The following is an 18,215-nucleotide window of genomic DNA, read 5'->3' on the forward strand; positions in this document are numbered from 1 at the left end:
TGCATAGAGTGAAAGACGTGACTATCGCTCCCAGTATCCTGAACCTCGTCACAAGGAAGACGTTTCCATTTAGCATTACCTCACATCGATTTAACTTTAGTGGAGAACTGTGGTTGCCGAGAAAACTCTGCTGCTTGGCCTACATACCCAAAGAAGAGCCTCAACCACTATGCGTTACCCAGCAGCCTGCCTTACAATATCCGTGTTGAGAATACGGATGGTGTAGATTCACGAACGTATAGCAATGGTTCACCCTTGTGCTCCCAGTAATGCGCAAGTATCGTGTCTGGATGTTTTATTTGTGACAATCTTGCACTGTAGCCTGTTATTTAGTTTTCCTAATACATTGCAATCTTATGGGTTCACTCACGATATGTATTTTGATACATTCGAAAAACCTATTGTTCTTTGTTCATGGCAAACTATTCCATCTTCTATTTTGCGAGTCAACAATGCAATGTGTTACAATTAAGCTATTAAAAAATAATGTACCCATCTTATTTTTTCAAAAGGGAGTATACATTATTAGATTACCCTTACCGCAAAAGTATTTTACTCACAAAGCAGGTTTTTGAATTCATACCAATGCCACGTGTTTTACAAGATAGGCCAAACAAGATAAATTAAATGATTGGATTCATTCAACAAAACTATTTCTCCATCTTTCACACAGATGGCACAGGCCTATCGTGCGTTTACATGGTGGATTCATGGAAGACTGGGATTCTGCGTTCAATGAGTCATACCGGTCAGTGGGGTGTGAAGGCATCAGGAAGTAGACACAGACAACTGAGGAAAGTCTGGGCTACAAACTTATTAAAATCACAATGAGGTTGGATAAGGCCTTTCTTCCCCTATGCTAAAATGGGATTTCCCTACCTAACTGAAACTTATGATAGTCTGTGTTAGGAAGTCCAAAGTAAATGTCAGTATGTGTCCAAAACCTCATGTGCCCTCACATCTTTTTGTTCAAACGGTGTAGGGATGTCTGCATCAAAGGAAAAAGTGTGCAAACAAAGGTTCAGAACTTCTTCCAGCTCTGGGTCAGAAAAGTGTTTCTCCCTTTCCCAGGATTCCGTCACAAGGGGTTCCCTTCCCCACGCTTTTCTCACTGTTTTCACAATTCCTCCGGATCCTTCCCAGCTTTCAGGCTCTTTCTATCTATCATCAAGATCACAAAGTTCAAATCCAAGTTCACAATGTACAAGCTTCTTTTGATATTCAACCATAAACATATAGATGAGTCCAGTTGCTTCTCTTTGGTGGGGTGTATTCAGTCTAGGCACAGTTGTCGGACCACACGGTCCACCCCTTACAGGTCACGCAACCGACACACAGATTGGCTAATTTTCCACAGTTAGACCACCACTGCTTAAGCTCAACAGTGGTATTGGACATATATTCTTGCTTGCTTTTTCTGAGCTTCTACAAGTCACAGTTCTTTATAATCATTACCAATGCTTGCTTTCTTTAGTTAAAGTGATTCACAGTTGCTTTGTATCAGGGAACGCTTTTCTCCGCTTTCCATCCATGTGGCATTCACTCATTGTTACTTTCCTTTGGTTCAGTATTGAAAGCTTCAGTACATTCATATGAAAACAACGTCACTGCAGATTTCCAGTTTACTCTCCTGCTGGGAATTTGCACCCTGCTCATTCACCTTTATGTTTGTTGTTTTCTGGCCCATCCGCAGCATTCCTAATTTCAATACAGTTCGGTATTCACAAACCGCTCCGTTCATAAACTTTCACATTATCGTAGTCATCAAACTTCTGTGTTTTACATTTGGACCGGCAAATCCAATTGCCTCCACTGTCCTTGGCTCACTCGCGAGCGCTCTGACCTGCATTCACAACGTGGCTCACACCATAGCGTCCCGGAGTCATTCAGCCTCACTTGACTCACTGGGTATGCTGTCTTCATGTGCCCATCTCCGCTTCAGTCGGTTCTTCGTGGCTGCCGCTGTTCCTGGCTCGGCAAGCCCCTCCTCCAGGGTCTCAACACCTCTGGCTACCGGAGAGGGAGTCCTCTTGACTCCAGGTCGTCAGCAGCCTGACACTGCCACTGGAGACCCTCCGACACCGCCCGCCACAATCTGCTTCTGTTGCAATTACTCTGCAGCACCTTTGCGCTTCGGACACGCGTCTCCCTGCCTTCACCTCCGGCTTATCAATCTGGAAACATTTCATAGGCAATCTCATTAGCCTCACCTAAGTGGTCCATATATACTACCCTTTTGGCTTCCGGTGCAGGCCCTCCACATTGGCCTCCGAGTGCACTTTCTAAAAAATGTATTTTCTTAAATTTTTTTTAAAAAACGATTTCTTCACTCCACACACAATGGCTTCATCATTATCAACCCTTCTATATGTTATTATATCTTGACGTCCTACATCACCTGACAGGGTCTTTTTTGAATATCTAATGTTTTGTCATCCCCCTTTTCTTTTCAGTGGCACAATGGATGATCAATGTATCAGTAATACATTTCATTGTGTGACGGACCATTGATCTAAAAGTTGGTGGTTAGCCTGGCAGGTCAGACTATCTTAGAAGGCAGTTACCAAACTCTAAAGCACTGTCTTCACAAGGTCATTAATGGCAAATGAATCACGGTTATACTTTAATATATTTTTCATTTTTTTACTACATCTTCCTGAACATAAAATCATGTTTTGTTTTTGGGTGCTCTAATAGATGCCAGGATAAAAACTCCTGGTACAGTTATGCATATTTTCCCCAAGTATTATTATTAGGTCATTTGTGTATGGCGTAACCCGCCCAAAGGCCTCAGTGTGCACAAGTGAGAAAAAACAGCGTTGAAGCAGAGAGATGAAGTTAGGATATGAACAAAATGATCAGCACCAGGGATCAAGATCAGGGGTGGCCAAACGTCAGGGAGATCTAATCCTCAGAGTATATGTCGTTGACACGAACACAGTTGGTAAATTGTGGATTTCAAGTATCTGAGATCGACAGCAGAACCGAAGTGGTCTTGGAGGACATGAGAGACAATCGATTCCGCGTCTGCAGCATGCACTTCTCAGAAGATATGAACACACTATCAAAGTTCACTAAAAAGCATACCCAGACTCACTCACAAATTACTGTCCAATGCTGTTCCAACTGTATTCCAACACACACGGAGTCAGATGAGTAGTGAACATAAATGATTAAATGATTAATGTAATATATTGTAAGGGTGCACAAGTAAAGCTAAAACACAACTGTGGCATAGTTTTGGTTATACACTTTTATTAACCAGTAAAAGGGTTGGGAAAATTGCCTCTGTCCCTAAAGCCAAGAGGAGTTTCCCTGCCTCAAAGAAATCTAAGGAAAATGTCAGGATGACAAAGTCACTGTCGTGTCCAACATCTTTGCATCTGACCTCAACAATAGTAACTTCAATCAAAGTCGCAATGACAGTTCTTGCCAACAGAAACATTCACAATGTCTCGGGTGATAAAACAACAAAAGAAATGTTCCTTTTCCACAATATATTACTGCAATGATTAGGGGTTAGCTCCTTACCCATGGATTCCTTGTGGTTGTAAAACAAAAGAAATGTTCCTTGCCATATCTTTTGGGTCTGTGAGACAGGCATGGTATCAAAAGACAGACAACAGGGTTTAAGTTTTTAACTGCAAACCTCTTTATTTAAGGTCAGGCTGGGGCAAGTCCTAGCTTGCCCTATCTCTAATTTGGGATTTCCCTCAACTGATTAAGTAAAGTCAAGCCAATCCAAGACCACAAAGCATGGTGCCCTCACAACTAACTAAACACAGTGTACCCATTTTCTTGCTCAGCAAAAATAGTGTTCAAAAGTAAAATACAGAAACAGTTCTGCTGGCGTTTTCTCAGGGCTCCCTTCGCCACGTTTTAAAGCACTACAATTCCTAAAGTTTCATGGGCTTCTTAGGGATCCCTTCCCCATGCACAAAGTCCCCTGGCTTCACAAAGTTCAACAGGTTTCTCAGGGCTCCTTGCCCCGAGCTCTAAATGCTTTCTGGTTAACAATGTTCAGCGGGTTTCTCTGGGTTTCCGTCCCAAAGCTTTAAGTCCTTTGATTCACAAGGTTAAACAACTGTTCTTCAGTATTCAACAGGGCTCTAGGTTCTCCTTCCCAAAGTTCAAAGTCTCCTGTTATGCTATTCAACAGTCTCATACTTGACAGGAGCTCTGGATTCCCTTTCCCAAAGCTCAAAGCACTTTGAATACTTCACAATATTCAACAGCAGATTTCTTGGGTCTCCTTGATTACTTTCATTGTTGGTTGGGGACCTCTGGTCTAGGCGCAGTTGATAGACTACACAGTCCACCCATTAGAGTACGCACAACCATATGCCCCTAGCTTCCGAAGCTTTCTTCATTGTGGCATGCTCATGTTTTTCTCACACTTAATTGTGCTCCCCTTTTCTGTTGCACATTATTCGTCCTTGATACTTGCAAGGGTTTTCCCATTGTTCAGAGACCTTCCAACATGTTTTTTCCTTGTACACAGTCACTATTATGCAATGTTTTACACACTTCAGCTTTCAGGTCATTGTTCACTTCTATGCTAGATTATCCACTTGTTAAGGCTTCTCGCCTTCGTTCAGAGACTTTCGACAATGTGCTGACTGCACACAAACTCTCTCTGCTACACTGTATCCCGTTACTTGCATTCACTTGCGCACCGGGTTTCTTAACACATGAAACTCGCTAGTCGCTCTGTGAGATCTTGCGCTTCTCGTTCCCACGGTTTCTGGCCTTAGGCACTCCTCGGTCACTTCCAGGGGAACAAGCACACTGAAGGGACCACTTGTCTGCAGGGCTTCCTCTTACTACTACTGCCGGCTAGCTGGAGACTCAATTCCCTTGCTGCGCTTCCACAGACAACTTCTCTCTGCTCCACCACAGAGACTTGGCGTTCCGGTTTCTGCCGCTCCACATCTCTGCTTGGCTTCCTTTCCGCTCCTCTCCCAATGCGCCATGGACTCTGTGGTGTATCCTTTTATACAACTGCCAGTCAATAATAGGTTGAAGGTGCGGAGTACCAGACTCGACTGCCTGACCCTTTTAATGGGACATGTTTGGTTTGAGTGATGGTATTCCTCTCTAGCCTTCTTCCATGTCAATACTATACTTCCTCGTCCCATTACTTGACATATAGTCAGAGGGTAGGACAGGATATCAATGGCAATATCCTTTAAAGGCTGAGCGAGAGTAGAGTAAATCAGTGTTGGAAAGGGGGATGAGGGGGGATACCATGGCTCGTCCACAGACACCCTCTCCCCAATCCCAAAAAGACCCTTCTACTCAGGTGATCCTCCCTCGCTTGTCCGCCCCCAGGGTCGGGATCCAAAAGCTATGGCCCTTCCCTGGCCCCCTAAACAGAAGATTCCCAGGGAGTGGAGATGAGTACCTTCAGGTTTCTCACAGGTCCCCGTACCTTCTTGAATGAACTTTAATATAGTCTCACATTTCCAAATGGGTGCGAGTCCCAGACTCCCAATCCTCTTTTATACCAACTTGCTGTACTCTCCTGGCAAGCGTATATTTTGTTCTGTTGTCTTCTTTGCATTCAAGGTCACAGACCCTCTTATTCTTTGGCTCTCATGTGGGTGCGGGTCCCAGACTCACAATGCACTGTTGCAATAGCTTAGTTTACTCTCTTGCCAAGCATACAAGTGTCTCTTTCTATCGTGTCTTCTGGGTACAAGACCCTCTTATTTTGTGTTCTGCAGTTCTTCCCCAAACTCCTCCCGGACCTCTAGCACCTCTCCGTCTGCCCTCGTACCAGTTGAACAAGTTACTTTCTTACCTGGTAACGTTCATTCGATGGGATGGTCCGACGACGTATTCCATATCTATGACATGTAATTACCACAGCTGTGCTGCTTCGGAAACTTTTTTTTTCTGCGTCCTGCGTCGATGACGATGCGCCGTCGTCGAGGACCTCCTCCGACGTCCGACGTCATCCGATGTGATAAGTAGGACGCACGACGCCCGTAGCCTCAGTTGTAGTTTTTTCCCCAGAACGTGTGACATTAGTCAACTGCCAGTCAGACACAAAGCCTTGCGGAACGTAAGCTGCAATCGCAAAAGAAATTCTGCAGCGGGGAAGGCAGGGCGGGAGCGATATGGAATACGTCGTCGGACCATCCCATCGAAAGAACGTTACCAGGTAAGAAAGTAACTTGTTCTTCGAGGGGATTGGGTCCTCCGACGTATTCCATATCTATGACAGACTCCCAAAGCAGTACCAGAGCAAGGAGGAGGGAAAGAATTTAGAATCAAAATTTAGAATAGTCAAATAGCAGAGCAAAGGACCGCCTTGCCAAAGGCCAGATCCTGTCCTCGGATGGAATCGAGGGAATAGTGACGTACAAATGTATGTACTGAAGCCCAGGTGGCTGCATCACAGATGTTGCGAATAGGAACACCCCTCTGCAGGGCAGTAGATGCAGCCACACCCCTGGTAGAATGGACCCGCAAGCCAGCCGGTGGGTCCTTACCCGCCAAGCGGTAACACTCCGAGATGGCCAAAACAATCCAGCGAGACAGTCTGTTTCGTCACAGCTTGCCCCAAACTGTTTCCAGCGTAACCAATAAAGAGTTGATCGTCCACTCTGACCCGGGACATGCGTGAAACATAAAAGCTTAAAGCTCTCCTAGGATCAAGCCTATGGAGCCTCTCCTCTTCCTTACCAGGATGCGGAGGAGGATAGAATGCCGGAAGAACAACCTTCTGGGCCAAATCAAATTCCGTCACTACCTTCGGAAGAAAAGAAGGACGAACTCTAAGGACAACCCTGTCCTTGGGAAATACAGTGAAGGGTGGCTTAACTGAAAGTGCCTGTAACTCACTCACTCTGCGAGCGGAAGTAACCGCAACTAAAAACACAGTTTTCAGAGTTAACAGCCTCAAAGGGCAAGAATGTAAAGGCTCAAACGGAGCACCCATAAGAAACTTAAGAACAAGGTTTAAATCCCAACCGGGCACCAGGAAAGGTGACGGAGGGAACACATTAATGAGCCCCTTCAGAAACTGTGAAATTAAAGGGATTTTAAAGTAAGAACACTCTTCAGACGAGCGCTTAAAGATGGACAGCGCCGCCAGGTAACCTTTTAATGGTACCCACTTGCAAGCCCCTGTGGGCCAAAGAAAGTAAAAAGGACAGAACCATGGGGCTGTCACATGCAAAAGGATCCACATTCTGAACTCTGCACCAGTCGCAGAACTTACGCCAACGGTACAGAGACTTTGTTGCTGGCCTTCGGGCCGAAAGCAACACCTCCATCACGTCTTCAGGGAGGTCCCAATCCTTACACCTCAACCTTTCAGAAGCCAAGCGTGAAGGTTGAGGGATCTGACCTCTGGATGGAGAACCTGACCCCCCTCCCGTGAGAGCAGATCGTTTCGGTAGGGAAGACGACGTGGAGGGCAGATGGACAAGTCGAGAAGGTCCGAGTACCACATCCTCCGAGCCCACGCCGGAGCAATGAGGATCATCCGGGAACCGAACTTCCGTAACCTCCGCAGCACTTGCGGGATGACGGGGACTGGAGGAAACGCGTACAGCAGCGGGAATGACCACTCCACCACGAACGCGTCTCCTAAGGCTCCTTTTGGACGAAATTCCCGCGAGCAAAACCTCGCACTTCCGGTTGACACTGGAGGCGAAGAGATCCACTTGAGGGGTCCCCCAAAGGGCAAAGATCTCCAGGAGAATCTCCTGAGCCAACTCCCACTCGTGAGAGATCGCGCTCTGCCTGCTCCGAGCGCCGCCGTCACGTTTTCGTCTCCGGCCAGATGAACTGCCGAGATTGAAACTTCCTGCTGGATGGCCCAGAACTCAAGCTGCATCGCCTCCCTGCACAGAGGAAGTGACCCTGCCACCCCCCTTTTTGTTGAGGTAGTGCATGGCCACTGTGTTGTCCGTCAGGATCAGAACACTCTGTCCTCGCACAGTCGGCAGAAAAGCCTTCAGTGCTAGCCTGACGGCCCTCAGCTCCAACAGATTGATATGGAGTCTGGACTCCGACGGAGACCAACGACCGCTGACTGTCAGCCCGTTTGCATGAGCTCCCCATCCCGTGAGGGATGCATCCGTCACGATCGTCACCTCCGGCCAGGGAAGCCAAAATGGAGCCCCCTTCATCAAGTTGCCTTCGACGGCCCACCACAGAAGGTCCCGGGCGACCGAGGGCGGCACCTGAACTGGGTCTGACATCCTGCCGGAGGACTGCGACCATTGCGTCTTGAGTGCCCACTGCAAAGATCTCATCCGCAGGCGAGCCTCTGGCACCAGAAGAATGCAGGATGCCATGAGGCCGAGCAACCTCAAGAACCCGAACGCTGGGAGCGTCTGGGCATGCTGAAACTTGTGCACCATCTGCTGAATGTGAAGAGCCCTCACCTGGGGAGGAAAACACTGCCCCAGGGAAGTGTCGAGCACTGCTCCGATGTACTGGAGCCGCTGTGTTGGCGTCAAATGGGACTTCTTTAAATTGAGGGAGAAGCCCAGCCTGTGAAGGGAGTGGCAGGTGACGGACAGATGATCCAGGACTTGCTCGGGAGAGCTCCCCCTGATCAACCAATCGTCCAGGTAGGGGTAGACGTGAATCCCCCCTTGCCGGAGATGCGCTGCAACCACCACCATGAGCTTGGTGAAAGCCCTCGGGGCGGAGGTGAATCCGAACGGCAGGACCCGAAACTGAAAGTGCAAGTCGCCAACCGCGAACCTCAGGTACTTCTTGTGCATGGGATGGATCGGCACATGGAAGTAAGCATCCTTGAGGTCGAGTGACACCAACCAGTCCTGAAGCTGAAGGGCCTGGAGGTCTTGAGAGTAACCATCTTGAACTTGTCCTTCCTGAGGAGTTTGTTCAAACAGCGCAAGTCCATGATGGGTCTCAATCCCCCGTCTTTCTTCGAAATCAAAAAATAAGGGGAATACCATCCCTTGTTCCTCTCCGCTACAGGCACCAGTTCTATGGCGCCTTTCTCCAGCAGGGCTTGAATTTCCTGCGCAAGGAGCGGACCCGGACGCTGCAAAGAGAGGTTCCCCGGTGGATTGTCGCGAGGCCTGTGCCGAAAGGGAAGACAGTAGCCGTGGGTCATGATCTCCAGAACCGACACATCTGAAGTAATGGCTTGCCACTCTACAAGATGCTGCGCCAGCCTTTCCCCAACTGGCGAACCATGGGACATGGCCTCATGACTGAGTGGGAGCGGCTGCGGCGTTACCTGAGGGCAAAGAGGCAACTGCCCGAGCGGCCTTGGCACCACAGGCACCCTGTCGTCCACCTCTGGTACCCCTGCGTTGGCCTCTTTGACTGCCAGCTCCTCTCGCTTTACTGAAGGACGAGTAATAGCGAAAGGAACCCCCCTCCACTGCTGTCCCCTGGGACGAAAAGGCAGAGGTTGGCGAACTGCAGCGCCCAACGACTTCGCTGCAGCTTTTGAGGTCTGCAACCTCTCAAGGCTCTCGTCAGCCTTGCTGCCAAAAAGGTGTTCACCGTCAAAGGGCATGTTGAGGAGCCGGGACTGCACATCAGGAGCAAACCCCGTCTTCCGCAACCACGCAAACCTGCGTATCACGGTGCTCGCCGCCATGGACCTACTGACGCATTCAGCTAAGTCCAAACCCGACTGAACGGACTCACACATGGCATCCTTACCATCCTGGACCATAGCAAGGAAACCATCCCGTTCGTCCCCTTCGGGAATATGTTCAGCCGCTAACGCAACACAGTTCCACAGAGTGTGTGTGAAACGAGACAAGGCACAAATGGAGTTGGCCGCCTGAAGCGCCATACCACCAGAAGAAAACACTTTCTTCGCCCAGCCATCAAAACGTTTGTGGTCCCTATCAGGAGTGATGGTAGGGTACGACGCCTGCTTTGCCGGGGCCGTGGCCGCCTGCACCACCAAACTCTCCGGTGTGGGGTGCCTGGTCAAGTAGCAGGGGTCGCTACTGGCTGGACGGTATTTTCGCGACAAGGATCTGCCCACCGCCGGGAGACTCTCCGGAGAAGTCCAAGCCGCCGCCACCCTTCTCTGTAAAGCCATATGGAACGAAGCAGCACAGCTGTGGTGATTACATGTCATAGATATGGAATACGTCGGAAGACCCAATCCCCTCGAATGTGTGGTTTGTGTCTTCCAAGCAATGGTGCTTCACTGTGAGGTTCCGGCAGAGTTGAGGTGTTACCTCAGGTCGCAGCATCTCCGCCGGTCAATTCTTCCCCAGGCTGAACATTCCGTCTCCAGCCGCAATCTGCTTCCTCTTCTCGTCGGCAGTTGCTCTGCCAGTCTCTGGCGGAGAGAGAGGAAGCTAGAGGGCGGGGGGGGGTGGGTGATGATCGGTGGGAAGAGTGGGCGGGCAGAAGGATTGGCAGGCTTCGGGCGGGATTGGGTGGCTGCGTGTGCTCGGATGATCGGGGTTGGCTCGGGGGATTTGAATGTGGGGTGTGGGCGGTTAGGAGTTTCCATTACAGTTGATGAGAAGTCGAGGGAGAGGGGTTTCAGGAAAGGCGAAGCTACGGGGGACGGAGGTGATTGGGGGAAAGTGGAGGTGGGTCGGGACAGGGGAGGCAAGGAGTGCTGAGAGATTGAGGGGGACCAGGTGCGATTCCTTTTGAGTTTTCTTGTTGCGATTGGAGTGTGAGAGAGGGAAGGGGGGGTCAGAGGGGGAGAGGGATGCGGCTTTGGTTCTTGCTAGGGCTAGGCGTGCAGTTTTTAGGGACGGGAAAGGGTGTGTTCGGGGGGAAGGTGGTGGGGGTTTGTGGGCAAGGCGGGGGGGTGGATGCTTGCAGGGCAAGGTGTGTCTGCTAAGATAGTGAGGGGAGAGGCCGTGGTTAACGTGGGCTGGCCGGTGGAGGTGTTCGGGGAAGGAGTGATCTTAGGGTGGTTGGCTCGCCATCGTGCCCCTCTGGCTTGGTGTTTGGAGAGTGGAATGGTAGGGTGTGCAAAGGGGGGTGGGATGATTTGGGAAGGGGGGTATGGGGCAGAAGGCACACCGGGAAGTGAGGGCAGTCCACGGTGGTCGTTTCTGACAGACTCTGTTGGAGTGGATGCACTCATGCTTAGTACGAGCTGTTAGGAGTGGTCTCAATTGAAACTTAAGTTTATTGGACTTTTTATGTTTGGCTATCACTGGCTGGGAGTAGTTTTGATTTCAGGGTTGTACTAGTTTATAGATAATCAGCCGTTTTGAGGTGTAGCTAGACCCTAGGCTATGCTTGTTAGGCAGTCTATTTAGTTGTAGCTAGAGCACAATTAAGCAGTTGGAAGAGTTTTTTAGTAGGCTGGCATTCTTCTAATAAGCTGGAGTATGGGTAAGCTATTCAAGGAGAAGTTGAATATAGCAACACTCCAGGTATGGTTTTAGTTGGACATTTAGGTGGAGTTTAGGAGGGCTTTCTGATTGTAGTTCTAAATTCAGTTATGTACACTTCCAAGTTCAATTTGCACAGAGATATTAGATTATTGGGGGCACTTCTGGCTTCAACTGTACACAGAGATGATGATAGGGTATTGGGTACTATTAAGTATACTTCTAGATTTGACTGTACACCAGAGGTGGTATTAGGTCTACCTCTAGATTAAGTTTTGTATAAAAGGGATTTTAGACTATTAGGCACAGTACTAGATTCTACATTATAAAGATATTAGACTATTAGGATATTGGGCACACTTCTAAGTGCAATTTTCTCAGAGAGGCTATAGTGCACAACTTATGAATATAAACGTAGGCTATTGGGTACACTTCTAAATGTAACTTTCCTCAGAGAGGCTATTGGGCACAACTTCTAAATGAAACGTTTCTCAGAGAGGCTATTGGGCACAACTTCTAAATACATACATAGGCTATTGGGTACATTTCTAAATGCAACTTTCACATGCAGAGGACAGAGTTTCTGAATGCAAATATAATGAATTTACGGGGGTGATGCTTTGTTAGATGAGTGGTAGGGTAGTATGGCCTGAAGTAGTTGCTTCTGGCCCCCCCCCTTGCCACACTTGTTGGCTTCTTGCTTCTCCTGCGGATACCTGCAGATACGATCAGGAGCCGTCCACTGTATGAGCCGTCCTTTGCCTCAGATCCTTAGCCGCAGGGGCTGCATGGGCAGAGGGCTGCCCTGGGGACGGTCGGTAATGGTCTGGGTTAGATGGTGCGAGGGCTAATTGGAAGGGTGGGGGCAGGCTGGGAGGTGGGAGGGCGATGGGAACCAGGAAGGGGGAGGCCGCTGGGAAGGTAAAACTGGGGGCCTGCAACACAGGGCCTGAGGGCACTTTCTACCCAGAAATGGGTCGCCTAGGGGAGCTACAACTCACCTGCTCCTCGGATGGAAAGGGGAGCGGGTCGCCAGACCCAGGCACGGAGCTCAGGGCAGCCAATCAGGGGTGGGGGCGGGCTGGGAGGCGGGAGGGCGATTATACAAGAAAGACCACATTGGGAATGGAGGAGCCACAAGCATTTGGACAGCAAAATCTCCAGAGAAAAGGCCTTGCTACAAGTAGATTCAGAATCCGATAATGGGAGAAGCATTCTGACAAGAGCAAGGAAGTACCCAAACAAGTAGGAGAAAAAGATCAATCCCCTAAGAAAGTTGAAGGAACAAATACAGAGAACAAGAGACTATTTAAGGATTGTATATTGACCAGATCTCTGGAAAGATGAGAACATAAGTGCATAAGCACAACTACCAGGGGAATGGAGTCGTTCTGACTTAAATTTATTAAAATAGTTGTAGCACCAGTTAGGCCAGTGGACCGATTCATTTGGACATTTATTCAGGACTGACAAGCACCTTAGCAAGTAAAGTAGGCAGGGAACACCCCATAGTGATAGGGAAAGATAGGCCTTCCTTTTATTCTTTAACACATGGCAAAAATGTCCTCAGACAGTCTCTGTCCTCCTTTTGACTTGCCACTCTACCAACAACATGCTGGTTGGCTCTTCATGTACAATTGAGCTCTTCATGTTCCTTCTCCTAGTCGATCAATGGTCTAGCTCCTCAGTACCCGTCCCTTTGTATCGCAGTTTAGTCACCATCTCGATTCCTCCGATCCTCCTCTGCACTCAACCTCACCGTCCCATACCCTCCCTGTGCCTCCTCTTGCTTCCGCTACTTTCCCTACTCCACTAGAACCGACTGCCCATAACAAACGAAGCTAGCCTAACAGTGAATATTTTCAAAGTTCTGCTTAACCTTCACTTACTTTCTAAAGAGGGAGCTTCCCCTGCCTACCCGCATCCGCCCAACCTGACTCCACCACTGCCTCCAACGACACTTAATGTAATTTTGTATATTTAAATATTATCCCTCTTTAGTTTGAAGCACTTAGGTTAATGTTATCTTTATATGTATGTATGTTTTATTCCCCCTGTTTGTTTTGTCTCTGGTATATGACCCTCTTTTTAACACCCTCAAACTGGCTCAGCACTGGTTCCCTTTTGTGTGCCATTGTACATGCACCCTTGGTGGGAATACCTCTACCATCTGTAAATGTGTTATTGAAATTGACATCTTTGTTCCTCAAATAATTACAAAATATATGTGTAAAGTGCTCAGTTTCCCAAAGTTGGGTCCTGGCTCAATAAATGCCATAATACAAATATTTTACTTTATTTGTTTTAAAAGAAGCGATTTCTTTGACTGTTGTCCTTTTGGGACAAAGAACATTGACTAATTAGTGCACAGTGATGGCAAAGAAATTCTGCAAGTGGTTTTCGGAGAGAAAAGGAACTTGTTGCCTTCATGGTGAATTCTGTTGTCATAGGATCAGCAGCCTGCCTGTCATGGGGCCCTCCTGTCCTGTGACTAAAAGGCATTCACGACAAAATGTACAGCATTGTCAGCACAGCACAAGAGCAAAGCATTGCCGCACCGACCCTACCGCGCACACGCTGCACATCCATTTTAAGTCCCTCCGCCAATCAAATGGACATGTGTTGCAAATAATGAGATGGAGAGGTGTATAAATGCGCACATCACAAGTCATCTTAGCATCTTTACATTTGCAATCATTTGGATAGAAGAACAGAGAAGAATGCAGTTTACCTTCACTATAGAGTTCCAAAACGGGTGCATCACATAGAGAGAGAGTGGGTTGGTGTCCACAGCGCTGTACTGAAAAACAGGAAAAGAGGCTTTCAGAAACTTCAGGCCACAACTCAGACAACAAAAGGTGAGACGAGGTGCACACAAACATGTTACTATCTCCCTATGGGTAACACTATTGAAATGCTCAGTGAAAACGCTACAAAATACACAGTTTACTGTGTTAAGTAACACCTTAGCATGTCAAGCATCTAAGAGGTCAGTGAACAGCCCTGCACCAAGGCAAGGAGTGGAGCAGGTCATGTAGCGTCGTTACCCCCCCTACCCCTCCCGCCCCTGTACGGTCTACTTAACCTTCCCCAAATGCGTGCATGTTTGACAGATACAAAGAGTCAATGGTAAAAGGTGGGAAACGCAGACCATTTAACTTCCGACATTTCAACAATATAATCGAATGATCAATAACTGTGGTATGGGTAGATATCCATAACAGAACTACGCGGCGAGCTGCGAATAACATAGTCCGTACTGCCGGGCGGACTCCCACTGGCAGGGTTTTAAAGCTAGTAAACTACACGTGTCTACAGCACTAATTCCGACATAAACACCCCCGCCCCATAGCACGCTGCATGAAATGTATGACGGTACCATTTCGCCTGTGCAAATATCCCAACTTGGCCGTTTTTTTAGGCCTTCATTTTCTGGAAATGCTGCTTCCCTTGTTGTTAAAGCATGTTGTTTCTGAGGGGATCCCACACGCTCCACGCACTGCAACCCTTGAGCTCCTGTCCTTCCTCCCACTACTGCCGAGGACCCCACACCTTTCTCATTCCCTTTCCAGACATTATGTTTGGAGAGTTTACTGCCACATGCACTATGCGCAGGTACATCAAGGCCAAACTCCGCTCTCATTGGCTTAGCCCATGACCGACCGGTTTGCGTAAGCCTATGGGTGGCGATGCCGGGACTGAAGGCGTGGCTATTGCCCCGCCACCACTTAAGGAAGGAGTGTTCTCTCTGCAATGGCTACCAGCATTTCTCTGGGCCTTTGGCTGCACGTTTCTGAACCAGTGTTAAGCAGCCGGCTGTGTACACGTGTGGTGTTAGCTAGCCTTCGTATTTACCCAGTAACTTTTCTGTCCCTGGCCTTCAGGAAAGCTGACAAAATGTTTGCTAAGGAGTTGCCATCAAATCTTAGGGTTGCTTTGTCGGGAAAAGGTTTAATAAGCAGAGGCTAAGTATGGTCTACAGAGACCCTGCTCTTTTGTCAACTAACGAATTAGGAGTACAACGTGTTATTGAGGTACAAATGAACTTCCTCTATAGCCCCCAACTTCAGGAGTTTCTGCAACTCTGCAATCACCTGTGGAAATACCAGGTGGTCATTCAGCAGGAAGGTGCAAGAGTGTGCACCCCGTTCAACAACTGTGGGTACAGAGTGAGCAATGTCCAAGGTTCGGAAAAGTCCTTTCTATACCAGGGTGCAAAATGTGTCCTCGCCACTGGTGAGTAAGAAATGGTGTGCTGGATGTATGTATAGAATTGAGGCGGCGAGTGACCTTTATGGCTGGCTAGTAGGTGCAACTTGAATTTTCTGCTCTCTGATCTCTATTCGTACACACGTTCAGCTTCTGGGCAGAAGGAAGGCAGGTCTGTACCTTCTATGGTCTTAACCAGATGTGTAGTCGATCCAGTTTAAGTACAAATACGAATGTCCCAATTTATTTACACAGCTTGTGTATACATCCTGCCCGAACTGTCCAAGATGCAAGGAAATATTCTGTTAAAGCAGCCACATAGAATCTGTAACTTTGCTTTGCTGTCCCATGGTGTAAATAAGGGAGCAGACTCACTCGTCAAGTACTCGCTGTCAATAAACACTACTCTAGTTTGTTCTGTGGACTGCAAGTAAACGTATTGCTTTACTCATTGCAGCCCTCGACTTTCATGTATGTCAATTTTATGGTTTGCCGCCAATGATGAAGGATTCTGCCAGACCTTCACAGGCTCCTTTACCACATATGTTTGGATCACTATGATTAATATTTAACTAAACCAAGACGACAAAGACAGACACCACAGAGGCGTCTGACTGCATACTGATCACCACTGAACCCACGGACCATGCTGCTCAAGGCTCACAGGTACCCTCACTCTCTCATACTGGCCTCCCACCTCTCTACACACCTGAGCACACACACACACCTCACTACATTAACCTGGCTCCTCACTGTAGCCACAGTGACCGCCCTTCTCCACACAGCCCCACCGATGCTAATAAATCGCTAACCCCAACCCTCCCCTCCTGGGCACTGCCTCTGCATTGTAGCACCATTACTGAGTTCTACTCATCACTTGCCACTGATACACACATGGCCCCCCTCAGGCGCCCCCCCTGTCTCAACAGGGACTGCTTCACCCCCCCCCTCCCCGGGTCTCATCCAGCCTATCTAGCCGCTAGACTTACGAGACTCAGGGCCCACACCTCACCTCTACAGTTTCCTAGCCTCCCCACACTCACATCTATCAGGAACCTCAGACTGGGCACTCGCTCATCTCCCACACACGTCTCACTACACCAGCATCTCCTCAATGGAACCACACCCCCCCCCCTTTTTCCATCTGCCACCACAGCTACTAAACCCACCCTTGCTACCAATACAAACAACCATCCCTACCACAGCCCCGCCCCCACATACCCTGCGAAGAAAAGCACACCACCTCCCCCCTCAAATGTGCACTGCTAAACGCTCACTCCCTCCCCGCTCACACCCTTGAAATCAAGGATCACCTAACGAGCAATGACCTTGACCTACTTGCCATAACGGAAACTTGGCTGTACGAGGCATCTGGCCCGGCCATTGCACTAGCCCTACCACCTGGATACTCCATCCTCAGACAGGATAGACAACGTAGGTTAGGAGGAGGAGTAGCTCTAATCACTAAATCGCCCATGGGATGGCAATGCTGATATATCTGCCAAATTATCCATGTCCCCCAACTGCACCATTAACATATACATTACATATCGGCCCCCTGGCCTACCCTCAGACTTCCAAGCACACCCCATCCACCTACTTAGCTACAATATTAAAAAATCCACTAACACCATTCTTCTTGGTGACTTGAACTTAGGTCTCAATGATCCTAAAGATAAAGCCGCCTCTGCCCTAGCTAAAGAACTCAATGACCTAGGTTTCACACAGAAAGTCACTAGCCCAAGACAAGCCAAAGGCCGCACCCTGGATTGGGTTGCCGATCACAACCACTCTTCCACCATCACATCCAAGCTTGCCCATATTCAACAGTCTCAGCCACAAAAGCCCTCATCTATGCACCTTCTGCACAGGTAAGAAGGTCCAAAAAACTCCATAAGGAAAACCTTTGTCCCTTCCTGGAAGTCCCTGAACTCTCACCCCCACCCCCTTCCATAATGACCCAAACTCCTTGGCGGACATTACCACTGAACTCCACACTAAAGCTATTGACGCCATAACCCCGATCGAATGCAAAAAAAAGAGAAACAATCTGTGCATTGTAACTCTTGGTTCACTGAGGAATTACAGGCTCTACGCTCGAGCAAACGAGAGGCATTAAACAATTGGCAAGCCAACCCAAGTAACCAGGCCAAGGAAAGCTTCAAACATATTTCCGACCAATACAAGGAAGCCATCAGTAAAGCTAAATCAAACTCCTTCAAGTCAGGGATCGCTAAAGCCAACTCCCAAACCAAAGACATTTTCGCCATTTTTTATGAACTAATTTACCCGCCCACTAGCCCAGATGAGAAGCCTGGTGTTCAAGTATACAAACTGCAATGCTCAGTAAAATTGATTTACTCCAAAATAAAATTCAGGAGCACTGCAAAGCCCTACCTTACCATAACCTGCCTCCACAGCCAGCCCCCAACACCATGAACTCAACGATTTGCTATTCTCCTTCTGTGACATCAAAGAACCAGAAGTCATCAACCTCCTCCAACACCTCAAACCCTCAACGTGCAAAGGTGACATTTGTCCTACTAATATCAAAGAATGTGCCGTTCCTCTTAGAAGTCTTGAATAAAGCTGCACACAACCAGATTAAACACGTTCTTGAATTTAACTCTATCCTAAAAAAAGACAATCTGGTTTCCATAAAGACCACGGCACAGAAACCGC

At 48.2% G+C, this 18,215-nt stretch overlaps 1 protein-coding gene across 1 annotated transcript in view; it reads right to left on the bottom strand.

Moving 5' to 3' along the window:
* The window catches only part of SELENOI (selenoprotein I), a 330,991-nt gene that overhangs the window by 159,554 nt on the left and 153,222 nt on the right, over positions 1-18,215 (bottom strand). Inside the window, exon 2 of the mRNA XM_069605591.1 lies at positions 14,056-14,124. Within this exon, the coding sequence (XP_069461692.1) occupies positions 14,056-14,124 (69 nt within the window). The remainder of the gene's footprint in view (positions 1-14,055; positions 14,125-18,215) is intronic.

Source organism: Ambystoma mexicanum, chromosome 4p (genome assembly GCF_040938575.1).
Source record: "Ambystoma mexicanum isolate Mex_15411 chromosome 4p, UKY_AmexF1_1, whole genome shotgun sequence".
NCBI lineage: Eukaryota > Metazoa > Chordata > Amphibia > Caudata > Ambystomatidae > Ambystoma > Ambystoma mexicanum.